This window comes from Oryx dammah, unplaced genomic scaffold, assembly GCF_014754425.2.
Source record: "Oryx dammah isolate SB20612 unplaced genomic scaffold, SCBI_Odam_1.1 HiC_scaffold_23, whole genome shotgun sequence".
Lineage (NCBI taxonomy): Eukaryota > Metazoa > Chordata > Mammalia > Artiodactyla > Bovidae > Oryx > Oryx dammah.
In genome coordinates this window covers 72766269-72779614 of record NW_024070207.1, presented here as the reverse complement: position 1 = coordinate 72779614, position 13346 = coordinate 72766269, and the positions used below count along the sequence as shown (strand labels likewise).

Sequence of the window (13346 nt, the reverse complement as noted above, 5' to 3'; positions counted from 1 at the left end):
ACGTTCCCAGCCCCTGGTTGGAGACGTCTCTCTCCTCTGTGGAACTCACCCCAGAGCATCACCCTGTCTGCATCTCCAGATGGGGCCTTTTCTGGATAGTAGGAGCCAAATGTGGAGCCTGGGTACCTCAGAGGTAGAATTTTCCAGGCCTCTCTAGGTGGCCCCACATTTCTCACAGGTGGATATTGGGGTCAGCACCATGGGTAGATTGGGGACTAGGCGGACTGATGGCAGCCCTTTCTTTTTCAGGGCAAGCACTGCATATTAGATGTTTCTGGCAATGCTATCAAGAGGCTGCAGCAGTCGCAACTTTACCCCATCGCCATCTTCATCAAGCCCAAGTCCATTGAAGCGCTTATGTAAGTATTTGCTGAGATTCTCAGCCAGGAGAGGGCTCAGGAAAGACAATGAAAAATCAAGTGGTTTGTTGGGCAGGGGTAAGACCCAGCGGGTACTCAGTGGAAAGTCTGTGTCCCTCTCTGTTCACTGGGAGCTCCTTTGGATTTGTGTCCTCATGCTTGTACCCCTAGTTGAGCTTTAAGACCTAGAAGCTTGGGGGAAATGTTGAGCCTTGGGCCACTACTGCTCTCAGAGGGCAGCTAAGAAGCTTTCCAGGGAGCCTGGAGCAACCCTTTATGTTAATCAAAACATAGAACCTAGTTTGGTACTATGTTTTTCTGTATCTTTGGAAGGGAAATGAACCGAAGGCAGACATATGAACAAGCAAATAAGATCTATGACAAAGCCATGAAACTGGAGCAGGAGTTTGGAGAATATTTCACAGGTAAGTCTCCCCATTGTGCAGCTGGGGTAATGTGGGAGCAGGCAGATACCTATTCTATGAGGTTTTTCCAAGAGGCCTAGACGCCTGGCAGTTTCTGGCTGCTTTTGAGCTCGACCATTTCCAAAGTACTCGAGTGCCCTCCAGCCAGAGTAGTTTAGCCAGTTTATAGTTTGAACCATCATCACCAAATGCTTTGTTTTGTACATTCTGTCTTCGTGTCTTCCTGGGCTGTAGCTCCCTGTTTTAGTTTGTTTCCCCCCCCTCCAGGCTCCCCCATCCAGCACTGGCTGCCTTGCATGTTTTACATGCTGAGTGAGCATTTGTTGATGATGATGGTTGCCTGGTGTGGTGTTCAGGTGTTCTCTGTCAGTGTGTGCACACACATGTTTGCATGTTTATATGGTCACCTACTTTAGAAGGGCAGTTCCTAAAAGGTTGGGAAGGTTTCTGTGTAATATGTTGCTTACCTTTTGAAGTATGGTGACCTATGTGTGCAGGTTGGTGCTGAGTAAACTCTAGCTGGTGATGCTGCAAAGTTAGCTGGCCACAGGATTCATAACTATTCTTACATGCCTTGGGTACTGGAGCTCCCTTTTCTGTCAGCAACTGTGTCCTTGTTTGCTGTGCTGACCTCTGACATAATGCAGATGTGATGGCCCCAGGAGCACTGCATCTTGCCAGAAATTGTGATTTGCAGCTTCTGCTCTGGATAACCAGGATTTTCCAAGTCTTCCAATGAGGCTGCATCAGAATTGCCAGCTGCTGGCCTTATGGCAGCCAAGAGCAGTACAAACTGGGTCTGGCATCTAATGGGTGCTCAGTAAACATTTTTTTGAGCAACACATTTTCCTACTCATTGCCGCCCGGTGTCACTGTCTCAGCAAGTTGACTTCAAGCCCTGGTCCTTGAATGCCTGCTAGCTTCCCCACCGCCCCGGGCTCTTGGACCGCCGCCTAGTGAACAAGTGGGCTGAACTGTGGGCTGGTTGGGGTGGACCAGACTGTCAGGGTGTGAGGGGTTGCTGTGGACCATAATGATAATTCTGTTTTCCTTTTCAGCCATTGTACAGGGTGACTCACTGGAAGAGATTTATAACAAAATCAAACAAATCATTGAGGACCAGTCTGGGCACTACATTTGGGTCCCATCCCCTGAAAAACTCTGAAGAATCCCCTCCAACCATTCTCTTGTGAGCAGAAGAAATCAAGTCCCTCTTCCCTCCTCCCTCTTCATTCCTGTCCCCATGGGGAGAACAAATGACTACTGTTCTTGTCCCCTTTTTTAGATATGTCCAAAAATTAAGTTTTCTAGTCCTGTTCTGTTTTTTTAAATTTTTGTTTTGTTTCAGTTTAATTTTGGGATGATGCCATCTCACTCATCATGTGACTGTGCCCATGCCTGCATGAACCTTTCCCAAGCACTAGCACAGGTGCAGATCCATCAGAGTCATTGTTTTCATAAAACCAAGCAGAAGAGAAGAGAGGAGGACTGATGGAAAGACAGACTGGATGGCTGCGTGGCTTGTGAAGTGAGCCCTTCACACCACATGAGGAGAGGCTCCCAGGCTTTGCTACGATCTGTATGTGGCCTTGCGGCTCAGGACGGCGCGGCGTCATGGCGACAGAAAGTATCTTATTTATATATAGATATATATATGTAATTTATATAAAATATATAGAAATTATTATATATATATATTATACTCTCTCATATAATATATATATATATTCACACGCATTTGGACTAGAAAATCTATGGAGACTTCATCAATGGTACTGTGTTATTAGAGAAATGCTTTAATTTTCATATTCTAATCAGATGGCATCTTATATCCCAACTGGTTGGGGAGGAAGTGAAAGTGGTAGTAAGTGCTGGACTGAGGGCACCCACATTGGTCATTCTCTTGAGAGCTAGGCTTTTCTCTAGGAGGGATCAGCCAGAGGACAGTGAGAAAGGGCTTTTGCCCAGGGGTCAGATGCTTGGAGACACAACTCTAGAGCCGATGCTGCCCTCAGGGCAAGTCAGGCCCGCATGTGGGGAGCCAGAGAATGGCTAATGGGGCTCCCGCCATATTAAATTGCCGATTGTTTTATGCCACCTGATGTGTCTGCATGAGAGGTTTCCTTTTTGTTCATTTTTAAGCTGCTGTTAAACCAAAACCATGTTGTGCTACTGTGTCAGCCTTTTCATTCTTCCAAATTTTACTTTTACTATTTAAGTGAATGCATAGAATCCAATTTGACTGTGTTCTAAAGGCTCATAATGTTCTGGAAGAGCCGGACCTTGTGATAGACTACGTGACCCAGGTTGGGCCGTCCCATCAGCAGAAGGGGGAGCAGGTGAGAACTGACAGGAGCCGGGTCTCCTATTGTGTCCCTTTGCTCACCTGCCAGGGACGTGCTGGGCTCAGCTGAGGCCCTGTCATGGGGCCCACTGGCAGGGATGGGGAGTCACTTGCTGTACAGCCCTGTGCTGGGACAGTGGGAGAGCCCTGAGCTTGGCCAGCCGCGTGATGAAAAGTTTGATTTGGGTTTTTTCCACAGCTGCTTCATATGCCCTACCTACCCCACCCCCTCAGTAAAAGCTGGTAGCTTACTGTTTCTTCAAGAAGAAAGTAGACTTTTAATGCTGTCAGTTTGACCTGTAGAGCTAAGATTCACTTACTGTTGAGATGTGAAGCATTGTTGCTTTTTCCCAGAGTCATACGGTGGTGATTGTGGTCAAGGGGCTTTTTTTCTGTGACCACAGATGCAGGCGGCAGGTATGGCTCAGGCCCCATGCCACCCTCCTGTGCTCCTTTGAAGCCACCATACCTCCCTCAGCTCCACACTGGAGGCACAACACAGGGGAGAAGAGAGTGGATATGCTCAGCCCTAGGGTTGAGTCTGCTGTCTCCTAGCCCACTGTGTCACCACCACTGCAAACGACACATGCTGAAGATGCTTTGAGTGCTACCATCCAAACTTAGGGAATCTGTTAACAGTTCTCCTACCAGCATGACTAGGCTAAATGTAAAGTCTGGGGCCCAGAGTGTGGGTGAAGAAAGGGTGGCAGCTTTCCCTGGGCAGTGCACTGGACTGAAGGCAGGAGGGGTGAAGTGGTGGCCGATGATGACTCTGGTGAGGAGGGGTGAAGCTGGGAATGTTGTTGATTTCTCTGATGTGAAGTGATGTAGTCTGAATGATGCTCAGCCCTCTACCCCTCCCAGGGAAGAAAAGCAGAGATTCAAAGCAAGCATGACACTAGTTGGTTGACCAGTGTTCCTTCCAAGGAGACATATATTTTTTAATAAATGATAGTTGCGATGAACTGTGACTCAGAGACCTTCTTGAAGTAGCTGAGAGGGGATGGTGGGGCAGAGCAGTGGGAAAAATGCCCTAAAACTTTGGGGGTCAAAAGGCTCGCTCTCTAGTGACCATCAGCTGCCCAAGGCAGGTTTCCTCTGGCTGGCCCTCGACTCCTGTGGCTGTAACAGGTCTTTTGTGAAGGCTGTATGCTCAGTCTTCTATCCCCGCCCCCGAACACTGTCTCCAGTACTGCTGCCAGGTGTGTATGGAGGGCATCCGCATCCTTTGGGGCAAAATGCCAAAGGTACACAAGACAGGAGATGCCTACTGCAGCACAGACATTTGTTAGAGAAAGCAGGAGCCAAGGGAGCAGCAGAAATCCGAGTACTAAAGACGGTAAGCAAACCCAGCTACCAGAAAGTGTTACTGTGCAAGGGAACCAAGGGTGCGACGGGCCCAGGTTGCAGAGCAGGGTGTCAGTCATTCTGGCAGCCCTCTGCTGCGAGGAGGAGCACTTGGAGCAGGTGTCTGGGACTTGGCTGATGTCCCTGCAGCTCGCGTGCAGAAGCCTGAGGTCGTCCTGCTATGATTCAAGTCTAGAGCGATGACTGAGTGTGTGGGGGCTGAACTGCAGTGGGGATGGCTTCTTAGCTGTTTGGGGCACGTGGCAGTTTGCAGGGTGCTTCTTTTCACACATTCTCTCATTCACCAGAAGGCAGCCTGACAAAAAGAAGTCCCCAAAGCACTCTGTGGGGTTTTAAGGAAATCTGGCTCCTAAGTTCAAAGGGTACAGAGAGCTGGCCTCTGATCCTGCTGTGCTGAGACTCTGGCTCCACAGCTGCTGTCCCTCCTGGAGGCGATGTGGCTGGAGAAAACACAGCCCCGGCGGGAAGACGCTGAGCAAGTTGAAAAGAGCAGAGGTGGACACCCTGACCCTGATCTCTACCACCACCATCTCCACAGGGAGGCAACACTACGTTCTCTCCCAGGCTTTGCTGCTGACAACACAGCCAGTCACACCCTGGCTTCTTCGTTTAACAGACCTTAAAACATTCCTAGGATGATCTCGTGACTACATAAATTACAGATGCAAATGACCAACTTTATCTTAAGGTGAAAGTGGTTCAAGAAATTAGCTAATGAAAGCAAAATCTTTACCCAAAACAAGTGTGGAAGTTAATGCTCAAAGATGAAGCTAATATGTCAGATACAGAGGAAGGTGGGGGCTGAGCTGCAGGACTGGGCAGAGACTAGAGGGAGCGTATCCTGAGTGGGTCAAAGTCAAGAAAAAAAGGAGGGGACTGAAAAGGGACACTGGGCTCCTTGAGCACAAATGCTAGTGTTAAAGGACAGTAGAGCCCTCTCCACAGGGACAGTACTTGCCTGGTGCCAGCCACTGGAGGTCCATGGTGTCAGACTGGCTGCTGAGAGAGCCTTAGCTTTCTCAAGGTAACCCCAGGAGCAAGTGCCCACAGGAGATGCTCGCCTGGGTGCCCGGTGCCCTTGCCTCAGTTGCTCCCTTGTTTTATCCTTTATCTGTGTTCCCACCTAGGATTTTGTGACCTCAATGCCACTAATCCTCTTACTCATTCAATCAGTTCTGTGGCACCTCTACAACTTCTATTACTGCAGGTAACATTGTGAAGCTAAAATTCCAATTTCCTCAAAAGTCTCTCTTCTTCATCACTTCCCAGAAATAGCAGAACTGGTGTGTCCCCTCCCCATTCCCCACCCAATGTCTTGATTCTTGTGGAACCAATGTGGTCTTGATAGCAAGAGTTGTCACAGAGGATATTCTGTTCAGCAGTGAAGCCCTCACTAGATTTTTATCTGCAGCATCGGGTTGATACCCACTGGTTTTTTACGTGTTAGACCTAATGGAGTCCCTCTGCATCCTGTCCATCCTGGCACTCAGAAGCATCTATCTAGTACAGGTCAGAGGACTGGAGAGTGGGTGGTTTGAGAAGAAAGATTCAGACATGCCTGCTGGTAGTGAAGAGCACGTGCAAGAGGATGTTCTCCTGAGACTGGCCTTCCTGTTGCCACAACCATCCTTCCTTCAAGCTTGGAGGGAAGAGATTTGATGAGGTCCAAACCTGTGGTGAATGTGAAGTTTGTTTTCTGTTTTGTGGAGAACTTCCATTCTGGAGTCCCTGCTACTTCTCTGATCTTGCTCTGTCAATTAGGACTCCTTTTCATTGCCAACTGCTTCCTCTTCTTTAGCTCCCTTTCTTTTCACTCTGCTGTCTTCTCACCAGGAACTGAACAATCTCCAATTCTGCTCCCTCTTACTGACCATTCATTGGTTCAGTGCAAGTTTATCAGGTAACCAAAAATGCTCAGGGTCACCTAGGACCTTCCAAAAATGATTTTCAAAGACTCCTCTCTCAGCATCACAGAAAGAACATCTTTCTGTGCACTCCCCACTCCTTGTGCCTCCATTCCTCCCTGGAGCATTTTGGCTTCAAGTAAGACTCCTTCACTCTTCTCCCCCATCCTAAATGCCAGCATTTTCCTAGTCACCTAGGCTCAAAGTCCGATTTCTCTCCTTTGGTTATCATATCCAATCTCCTACTGAAAATTGATTCTTTGTGGTGTCCATTCAGTTTAGTGCTTTGTTTTCATTATCACCGCCACTACCCTCACAATAAGAAGAGCCATGACCACCGAGCTCCGAGAGGCTGTGCTTGGTGCTGGAAGTACAATGGCAAATCAAAGGAAGACAGTCCCTGCCCCCAAGGAGCTTCGAGTCTAGTGGGGAGAGGGCAACAAACAAGTAGCTGAGTATATAATTACATGTTATACTACGTGCTGTGAAGAACTAATAGGATGTGGCGATAGACTAATATCGAGAGGGCCCTGCTTAGAGACGGTGTCCAGGGAAGGCTTCTCTGAGAAGGTGACATTCAGGTTAGAGCTAGAAGTTCAGCAGGGCCAGCTTGGTGACAGGAGTCTGGCTTGTGGGGGAGGAATATACTGAACACCCTTCGCAGGCCCTGATCTGCTTTTCCATATTACTTACTCTATGTTTCTCTATAAACCAATCTAGACTTGCCTTTTAACCTGTGAGCAAAGCCTCTGGAATGTTTCCAGTCCTGATCTCTATGGAACCCTTCAACTTTCAGCTTTAGTGGCATTTTTCATGGTAATGTCACTGGTCTTTCCAGAAGACCTTCCCCCTCCCTTCCTTTACACCACTTCAGCAGTTTATACGAACTTACTCTGTTCTTCCTTGTCCATAACGTACTTCTTCAACTAGACAGAAAGCTCCTAGAAAGCTGGGATTGCATCTGATGTATCTTTGTATCCCTCATAGCAGCTAATACATGCTAGATGCTCAATAAATGTTTGGTGAATGAACTCCCTCTTTCTGGGCCTCACTGTCTTAACCTAAAACAGGAGGAAGTTGCACCCATGAGCACTACAGCCACTCCCAGCTCTAAGGCTCATTGACGATAAAGTAGAATTCTAAAGGACGCATACTATGCAGAATCCCTCACAAAAAGACAGTTCATGCCTTTTGTGGATTTGCAGTTGGAAAAAAACAATGAACAGTGATGCAGATAATGTGAGAGGCTTAAATACAGCTGCCAAAGAACACAGCCCAAGAGCACATTAGGTTTATACGTGATCAAACATTACACACTTGGTGCCTGCTGGAAAGGAGGGAGGAAAAGGATCCATAGGCGTGTGGACTAGGATGTGGGAAATTTCCTTTTCCCAGCTGGGTAGAAGTGTAGGATCCCAGGGCAGCTTGAAAAATAGAAAACTGATAGAAGAAGGTGCTGATTCTGATTACTTACCCTCAAAGAAATTGTGCTAGGAAAATACGGAAATAGAGGTGTCAAACATGCCACTAGACGCCCTCCTAAGGAGAGTGTAGGTGCCACATGGTGACAAATGGTAGCTCCTGGTGGTGTTTCTCGGGAGAGTGAGGGCTGTCAGCTGTGGGACTCCACCCAGGAAGTGCTTCTGGTTCTGAGGCCCTGCAGGCAGTGATGCCCCAGGTTGGGCTTTTAGAGCAGTTGCTGGCTTTGTTTGTTAAATGTGAGCTTTTCAACTTTCAGCTCTTGAGGCATTAAAAAGTTTCCCACACAAAAAAAGGTTCCCTTACCTTTGACCTATCAGAGAGGTTGAAGTTTCCTAGGCCAAATGAGGGGAAAACTGCAAATAAACTCAAAATGTAAAGGTAAAAAAGATCCTAAAAAAGTCAAGGGGGAACCCACCCCTTGCTGTTAAGTAGAGGAGACAAAAAGGGCCCTCCCTCCCTGGGGTACTAGAGTTCACCCCACTATTTTCAGAGAGTGACAGACAACAGAGAAGGTAAAGGGGAATAAAAACCAGAGTCAAGACTCTAATGAGCGGAAGATTGCGAAACAACAAAGAAGGTAAAAACCCCACCTCACTCTGGCTGCTGTATTAAAGATAGGAAGCCTTTCCTGGGGCTGGGAAATTCAGATCTTGCGGAGAAATAGAATGACAAGAGAGTGTCAAGAGTTAGTGGGTGCAGGGAAACACGTGACCCTGCTAGAGAGCAAGAGCCAAATAATAATTACAAACCTTCAGAAGGACTTACTGTAATAGGTGTCAGGCATTGCTCTACCAGCTTTGCATGTATTTACTTATTTACAACAACTCTATATAACTGTTGTTATGGAACCTTTATAAGCAAGAAACAGGTCCAAAGTGAGGTTAAGCACCTCATCCAAAGTCGTACACCTAGTGAGTGGGAGAGCAAGGATTTTAACTTGGGCAGTTTGGTTCTGCGTTTTGCTGCTTTGCTGTGCTGCCTCATCTATTTCTTACTACTTCCCACCTTGGTATTATTCTTTGCAGTCTGGCTTTTGCCCTCACTACTCCACTGAAACTGCTCTCACAAGTCATGAATTCCAAACCAACAGATTTTATACTTTTACAGAGGTATACAAAGCGCTCTACCATATTTTACACTGTTGAAACATTCTCCCCACCCAGACCTGAAATCTTTGCATCATGTCTGTGTCTCTCTAATAGTCCTCACATCCACCATCACTGTTTTTACTGCTATTATCCCAATTCGATTCTTCATTATTTCATCCACTCAACAAGCATAATTCCATGTGTCAGGCCCTGGGGATACAATAGTGAGCAAAACAGATAAGTCTGCCCTTATAGAGCTCACTGTGGAGGAGACAGGCATCAAACAGTCATAGAAAGAGATATTTACGAACATAAGTGCTATTCATGAAGGGTGTGGGGCCTTATAAAAGGGTGAAATAGAGACATTATAAGGATTTACAAATTAGGCTTCCTCTAGCCATCTAGTCAAGGCTATGGTTTTTCCATAGTCATGTATGGATGTGAGAATTGGACTATAAAGAAAGCTGAGCACCGAAGAATTGATGCTTTTGAACTGTGGTGTTGGAGAAGACTCTTGAGAGTCCCTTGGACTGCAAGGAAATCCAACCAGTCCATCCTAAAGGAGATCAGTCCTGAATATTCATTGGAAGGACTGATGCTGAAGTGAAGCTCCAATACTTTGGCTACCTGATGCAAAGAACTGACTCATTGGAAAAGACCCTGATGCTGGAAAGACTGAGGGTAGGAGGAGAAGGGGACGACAGAGGATGAGATGGTTGGATGGCATCACCAACTTGATGGACACGAGTTTGGGTGAACAGGAGTTGGTGATGGACAGGGAGGCCTGGCATGCTGCAGTCCATGGAGTCGCAAAGAGTTGGATACGACTGAGTGACTGAACTGAACTGAGGCTCTCCCTTCCAATCCACTTCATGCACTGTTGCCCTGATGTTCCCACAGTCTGTCTTTGACCATACCACTCCCCAGTTCAAATTCTTCCATGGCTTAGAGAATCAAGTTCAAATGCCTTAGTCAGGTGTTGGAGATCCTCCATAACCTGCTTCTAACCTATATTTCAAAGCTTTTCCCCAATATTTACCTTAAGCACTCCATATTGCACATAAAAGGAAGTATTCACCGTTTCTACTACCGGAAGACTATGCCTTTGCCACGCTGGGGTTTTTTGTTTTGTTTCGTTTTGCCTAGAATACTCTTCCCCTTGTCCCTTATGTCCAAATCCAGTTCAACCTTCTCCACAAAATATTTCCTGATCCCCTGCTTTAGTAATCTCAACACATTTCCCCTTTTATATTAGTCACATTCTATCTTTAATATTATAATCATTGTAATACATTAATTGTAAGCCTAACCAGTTCACTGAGGGTAGGATCTGGGTCTAAACCACAACTACTCATTGGCTAGATGGACAGATGAATGAATGAATAGTTGATGGCTTCTGGGTTGACAATGTGGAGGGGGCCATAAGTATGCCAACATAGTATGAATATTTTCTCTGATCATGTATTTTCATTGCATTTTAGCAGAGAGCCATGGTAAAGCTATCAAACAAATGCCCATTTCCACCTTCCTTCGCCTCTTGATTTAACAGGTGGACATCTGGTAGGAATGAATGGCCCCACCAAAGGAGACATATAAACCATCCCCAATGACTATTGTGACTGGAAAATTCAATGACATGATCGATCAAGTGTTTTTTCCCTTACAAAAGAAAACTGATACTTTAGAAAAGAAAATATGAATGGTGAAATAGCTGCCTATAGAGACGGAATTGCAGAATAGGATTTCTTTGGACTATAGTTTAAAATATTGGATTTCTGGGCTCTTAGCTAGGGACAGAGTTCTCTATGATAACTGGGAAAAATGTGTTTACCCAAAGCCTTGCTGATCTGATAAAGAAAACTTTAAATTGAAAATGGAGGGGAAAGGAGGAAAATGACCTGATAATATAAAATCAATTACTGTGATATCAGCTATGACAACAAGAACAGCAATGGAAGAGGTGCCTGTTCAGTCATAGGAGAATACATCTCGGAAAAGTCATAAGTAGAATTTATGACTTAAGCTGTATATCAATGCACAGCACATACACTGCGTTGAACCACATGAAATTGCGAATATTCTACTGCTTTGACTCACAAAAATGGCAACTTCATATGGTTCAACCTAGTATTACGAGGTAATCTTAAAATTTTACCTCAAGGCAATAAATATCAACTTACAGATATCATTGATTCTTGGTGGAATGAAACACAACTAGAATTTGGTATCAGGAGCACACTGTAAAGAAAGACTCTCTTGAGAATGGGAGATGGCATTGTGCTGTGTGCATCAGTTCAGTTCAGTTCAGTTGCTCAGTCATATCCGACTCTTCAGCACACCAGGCATAGACATCCACAAACGTGAGGACAAAGTCCTCTACAGAGTTTTGGTGAAGCTGAAAGGCAAAAGGAGCTGGAGTAATATAGTGTAAGCATGTCACACAGCACTTTACAAAATGGGAGAAATGGCTGATGTATTCCTGACACAGATCACAAAAATGGCATTGGGCAAGATTTAGCCGCAATGAGGTACTTTGTCCATGGTTTCTATTGTTTCATTTGCTTAAAAGCAGAACGTTTTGAAATATTTTACTTGTCTTGCTGACAATATTTCCCCTCAGAAAGTAAGTCCACAAGTAAACTGTTTGCTCTTCATGACCTAATTCTGACCAATAACAAACAACTGATTAGTGAAGTGGAAACGAAGAGTAACCATAATAGCTCTGGACTTTTGACAGCATAAGGCTGGACATAGTACGGTATTTTGCTCTAGAATTTAAGAAGGCAGACTTCAGGTGGTTCAGAGAAAAGGTAGCATGAGGGCAAAGAAAGAGCAGGGATCCAATAGATCTAGTTTTCAATCATGGCTCTGCCATTTACCTGCTGTGTGACCTTGATTAAGTGACTTAAGCTCTCTGAGCCTGTTGCTCAGGAATGACAGGGAAGGAGGGAGAAAGAAAGGAAAGAAGGAAGGAACAGCAACAATAGAAGGGCACCACCTCCTTCCCAGGGTTGTGACAACAATTAGATGGGATGGCACACATGAAGGGCTCCATGCTTAGTAGGGATATATTCACTGTTAAAGTTTTCCTGCACTTTCTACTCAACTACCCTTCCAAAAGGGTTTTAAAGCTCTTAGAAGCTAAATTCTGACCTTATAATTGTGGAGTATTTTAATGAAGAAGTAAAAATAAAAGTATGGAAAGAAAAGGATGTAAATGAAAGAGTTCTTTGATGATGAGACATTTAAAAGGTAGAGAGAGGGCATCTGACCAAAGATGAATATAAAATAGTAACACAGAGCTGTCAAAATCGTATCAGGGAGGCCTGACCCCAAATGAGCGAATGCTAGGAATAAGAGAAAGAGGCTTGTTTTCAGTTTGTTTGCATCAAGAAGCAAATGAAGGAGGATATGAAGTCTGCAAGTTGGGGCAGAATGGTATGTTTTAATTAGTTTAAAAAATTTTAAACATAATATAAACACATGTAAAAAGAATTCCAGTAGTACCACAGGGTAAAAAATGAAATGGTGCAATGTTGGCAGACAGCCTCTTTAATTCCTCCTTTGCTCTAGTCTTCTCCACCATACAAACTCTGTCCATTAGACTAGAAAGGGTTAAGCAGACATTGGTAAAGAGGGAACTGAGGATCATAGTAAATAAGAAAATTGTAGGAAAGCATCAGAGTGCTTTAAGTGATTTTGAGTCTCCTGGCTGAGACAGGTTGTATTTCAGGATGTTGAAAGAACCTGTAGATGAGATCATTGCACTGGTGTTTGTAACCATGGGGAACAAGAAAAATGCTGGCAGCCTCAGTTCAGCTCAGTCGCTCAGTCGTGTCTGACTCTGCGACCCCATGAATTGCAGCACGCCAGGCCTCCCTGTCCATCACCATCTCCTGGAGTTTACTCAGACTCAAGTCCATCGAGTCAGTGATGCCATCCAGCCATCTCATCCTCTGTCGTCCCCTTCTCCTCCTGCCCCCAATCCCTCCCAGCATCACAGTCTTTTCCATTGAGTCAACTCTTCGCATCAGGTGGCCGAAGTATTGGAGTTTCAGCTTCAGCATCTGTCCTTCCAATGAACACCCAGGACTGATCTCCTTTAGGATGGACTGGTTGGATCTCCTTGCAGCCCAAGGGACTCTCAAGAGTCTTCCCCAACACCACAGTTCAAAAGCATCAATTCTTTGGCGCTCAGCTTTCTTCACAGTCCAACTCTCACATCCATACATGACCACTGGAAAAACCATAGCCTTGACTAGATGGACCTTTGTTGGCAAAGTAATGTCTCTGCTTTTCAATATGCTCTCTAGGTTGGTCATAACTTTTCTTCCAAGGAGTAAGCGTCTTTTAATTTCATGGCTGCAATCACCATC

General features: G+C 45.4%; 1 protein-coding gene across 5 annotated transcripts in view; it reads left to right on the top strand.

Moving 5' to 3' along the window:
- Positions 1-4093, top strand: part of DLG3 (discs large MAGUK scaffold protein 3) — a 53490-nt gene extending 49397 nt beyond the window's left edge. For 4 of the 5 annotated variants that reach the window (XM_040265737.1, XM_040265736.1, XM_040265739.1 and 1 more), the window contains 3 exons: positions 250-359; positions 693-784; positions 1843-4093. In XM_040265737.1, the coding sequence (XP_040121671.1) occupies positions 250-359; positions 693-784; positions 1843-1949 (309 nt within the window). In that variant the 3' untranslated portion in view covers positions 1950-4093. The remainder of the gene's footprint in view (positions 1-249; positions 360-692; positions 785-1842) is intronic. The other variant, XM_040265738.1, reaches the window with a different exon arrangement.
- The last annotated feature ends 9253 nt before the right edge of the window (positions 4094-13346 follow it).